Source organism: Oncorhynchus tshawytscha, linkage group LG03 (assembly GCF_018296145.1).
Source record: "Oncorhynchus tshawytscha isolate Ot180627B linkage group LG03, Otsh_v2.0, whole genome shotgun sequence".
NCBI lineage: Eukaryota > Metazoa > Chordata > Actinopteri > Salmoniformes > Salmonidae > Oncorhynchus > Oncorhynchus tshawytscha.
Genome location: NC_056431.1, coordinates 12,990,931 through 12,994,770, shown reverse-complemented (window position 1 = coordinate 12,994,770; position 3,840 = coordinate 12,990,931). Strand labels below are relative to the sequence as shown.

At 39.8% G+C, this 3,840-nt stretch overlaps 1 protein-coding gene and 1 pseudogene across 1 annotated transcript; one reads left to right on the top strand and one right to left on the bottom strand.

Annotated features, from left to right (window-relative positions):
• LOC112244900 lies at window positions 1-1,212 on the bottom strand (annotated as a pseudogene).
• Window positions 1,213-1,727: 515 nt separating this feature from the next.
• LOC112227899 (gamma-glutamylcyclotransferase a) lies at window positions 1,728-3,840 on the top strand. Its single transcript, XM_024392891.2, has 4 exons — window positions 1,728-2,350; window positions 2,559-2,710; window positions 3,070-3,202; window positions 3,437-3,840. Exons 1-4 carry the CDS (start codon window positions 2,135-2,137, stop codon window positions 3,581-3,583), a joined length of 648 nt encoding a protein of 215 aa, XP_024248659.1. The 5' UTR covers window positions 1,728-2,134; the 3' UTR covers window positions 3,584-3,840.

Sequence of the window (3,840 nt, the reverse complement as noted above, 5' to 3'; positions counted from 1 at the left end):
TTTGGGGCTTCACCATGTTTCATCGAAATGTACAGCTGTGTGTCATCTGCATAGCAGTGAAAGTTAACATTGTGTTTCCGAATAACATCACTAAAATGTACAGTTAATTTGTCAGAGGACAAACCATCCACAGAGACAAACGTTGAATCCATTTTAGAATAAGGCTGTCATGTAACAAAATGTGGAAAAATTCAAATAGTCTGATTGCTTTCCGAACACACTGTATGTTTTCGCAAGGATGTTTCCTAGTTAAATAAATGATAGAGTGTAGTTCACAGAACCCCCTCTCCACATACTGTACGTACCTGGTCTTGACCAGCCTAGACAGGCGGTAGTGGGCAGACAGCTGAGGGGATTTCCTCCAGGAAGATAAGGATGACCCTTTGCTCCACCAGCAGACGGAGGGTGTGGCCAGTTACTGTTCAGGTAGTTACGACTCACCACACACACGGTGTAGCCGCTGCCTGGAACCAGACCAGTAAGAAGGATCATTAGATGGTGATGCCATAGGCTTGGTATTTTTAACCAGTGCGTCTGTATATAGTATTTCTAGTGGTCCAGGATACTTACCGTAGAGGCTGTCTGTGATGTAGTCCACAATGTCCTTCCCCAATTGGAAGTCCCTGCTATGCAGACATAGACGCAGGGAGACCCCCTCTGCTCCAGGCCGGGAAGCAGCTGCTCCACCACCCAGCGCTCCTCTCTCCCACTGTACAATACAAAGGCATCATAGCAATAGCCTCCGTACAGCCTCCTCCAACCAGGTGCGGATGATGTGGCAGAAGGCCAGCAGGTATTCCCAAGCAAGCTGATGGAGCAGCACCACCAGCATGAAGAGGAATTAAATTCCTCTAACACTCTTTCTAACTTCCCTTTCCACAAAATAATGCATTAACTGCATACACAAATGTATTGCACAAATTACATTAAAAAATGACTTTATCGGTGGAATATAACTTTAGAATCCTTTTGGAAGTGAAATGTGTATAGTATTGGAAAACATAGTAGTTAACATAAACCTAATCTCCTAATCGTACTTCTTAACTTTTATCTTAAAGCTACAATTCACTGAATGCTTCTATTGAGAAAGGATTTACAGGGGGCTGTTGCCACGGATGTGAATATAAGCCCAACAACACTGCAAAAAAGTCTGGTTTCAACATTGGAAGAAAAAGTACCCAATTGTCATACTTGAGTAAAAGTAAAGATACCTTAATAGAAAATTGCTAAAATAAAAGTGAAAGTCACCTAGTAAAATACTACTTGAGTAAAAGTCTAAAAGTCTACACTTAAGTATCAAAAGTAAAGGTACAGTTGAAGTCGGAAGTTTACATACACTTAGGTTGGAGTCATTAAAACTTGTTTTTCAACCACTCCACAAATTTCTTGTTAACAAACTATCGTTTTAGGAAGTCGGTTAGGACATGTACTCTGTGAATGACACAAGTCATTTTCCCAACAATTGTAATACTCAGTTGAGCACACTCCAACATAATTTACAAACAAAGCATTTGTGTTTAGTGAGTCTGCCAGATCAGATGCAGTAGGGATGACCAGGGATTTTCTCTTTAAGTTTGTTGGACCATTTTCCTGTCCTGCTAAATATTCCAAATGTTACAAATACTTTTGGGTGTCAGGGAATAGTAGAAAGTACATTATTTTCTTTAGGGATGTAGTGGAGTAAAACTAAAAGTTGTCAAAAATATAATTAGTAAAGTAAAGTACAGATACCTACAAAAACGACTTAAGTAGTACTTTAAATTATTTTTACTTAAGTACTTTATACCACTGGGCTTCAAGTGGCACTATTAACACACTAGTTTAAATTGCATTAATGTATTATTTTTTTAAAAACTCTCTCATTTCACCCAGAATGGATACTATGTTTTGTTGTGATAACTGAATCATGTTAGAAATGTAATGAAAAAGAATGATCATCTTATCAACTAAAGGGGACAGGGTGTTCTGGCTGTTTTGTCTGTTCATGCATGCCCCTCCTCGTTTAGCGCTCAGCCAATCAGCGCGCCGTCACGCTGAGGTACAGTAGTCGAGCCCTTTCTCTAAAGACAGCAAGTAATAAAATAACAACATTACCAACTGGTTAACATACTCACCATCACAAAGCGGATAGACCATGTCATACCTTACTTACACGATTTTACTTGCACTGTTTCATCAACAAATTGCGTCAAAAGCGGTTCCTGCCACCGCTGAAAATAATGGAACAAGTGTTTCAAACTCATCCGTGTCTGACTACTTTATGTATTTCGCTTATGGAAGTAATCTGCTGAAGGAAAGACTGCAGCTGAAGAATCCATCCGCGGCTTTTGTTACAACTGGCAGTTTGAAGGTAGGCTTCAGTGCGTATGTTTTGTTGTGAAGATGCTGAGAAGTTGGCACCAAGCATTGTAGGTTGGCATCGGAGTTTTCATTTGCCATGATACGTGTGCAAGCTATTAATTATGCTGTTAGCAATGCTTTAACAAATAATTGTTATTAGGCTACGTACATGTGATTATGAAATTACTGTGTATGCTTTTGAATATTCTACTTGACAGGATCATGTGATTCAATTTGGATACTGGAAGAAAGAGTTCAACAACACCAACTCTTGGCATGGTGGTGTTGCTACTATAGAAGAGTCCAAGGGAGATGTGGTCTGGGGAGTGGTCTGGAAGATGGACAAGGACAACCTCATCAGTTTAGACAAGTGGGTGGCTATTTTACAGTGTTATAGGCCTATCCCTATAGGGTGCGGTTTGTGAAGTTGAACAGCCTTGAGTAGGAATTGTTGCTGAGATGATGTCCTAGGACCTGTAGTGGGATATTCCAAATGTACATATTTGCCCGGAAGGCTTAGTCAACGGAAATAAGCCCCTGATTCTCCTAGTTCTCTTCCCTCAAGCAGGTCCTAATACAATTCTGGTGCCAGTGGAAAAAGTGGTACAACTGATGTCTATGGCATTTATATATAACATTCTGGATTGTTTTACAGACTGTAGAGAATGGCATGAATTTGTAACTTCAATCAACAGTATCTCTATCTGCTCTTAACTGTGTGTTCTCCAGGCAGGAAGGAGTGGGAATAGGATTCTACAGTCCACTAGACGTTACCATTAACACAGACGAGGGAGAGGTCCTCTGTCGCACCTACCAGATGAACAACTTCACAGTTCACCAGACCTCGCCTCCATACAAACAGGTACGCTATATGTCTGTCTTTTGCTATAAAGCAGCCTAATCATACACAAATAATGATTGTTTTGATAGCCAGTTTGAAGGATGCCTCCATTGGCCATATCCAAATGCACAAACAATGCATTTATTTGTGTTATATTTAATGGCAAAATGTCGAAACCCAATACAGAAGTAGAATGATTTATGCAAATACCCATGGGTCGTGTTATTAACAAAAGCAACGAACTTTGTCCTACAGGTTGTTTGTCTTGGAGCAAAACAAAACGGCTTACCTCTGGATTACATTAAGAAGCTGGAGGCAGTGGAAACCAATGGCTACAGCGGTCCGTCCATTTTAGATGACATCACCGCGTTGAAACCTGCTGATAAAGGAAAAAGCTTGTAGATGGTACCAGAGGAAAGAAGATGAAAGAGAAATCACTTAATGTAACAACCTTAGAGGGAAATTGACATAAGACTCAGTTGTCTAAGTTCAAATGTCCATGTTGTACTTTTGTGCAACAATCAGCTTAAGTAAAAATGCATTAAGAGTAAATAAAAAAAACTAAGTGGCACACTGGTATATATTCCCAAATGTTCTGTGTAAAATGTGAGCCAGTCATTTTAGATGTGATACCAAATAAATTGAAAAATGAATGACAA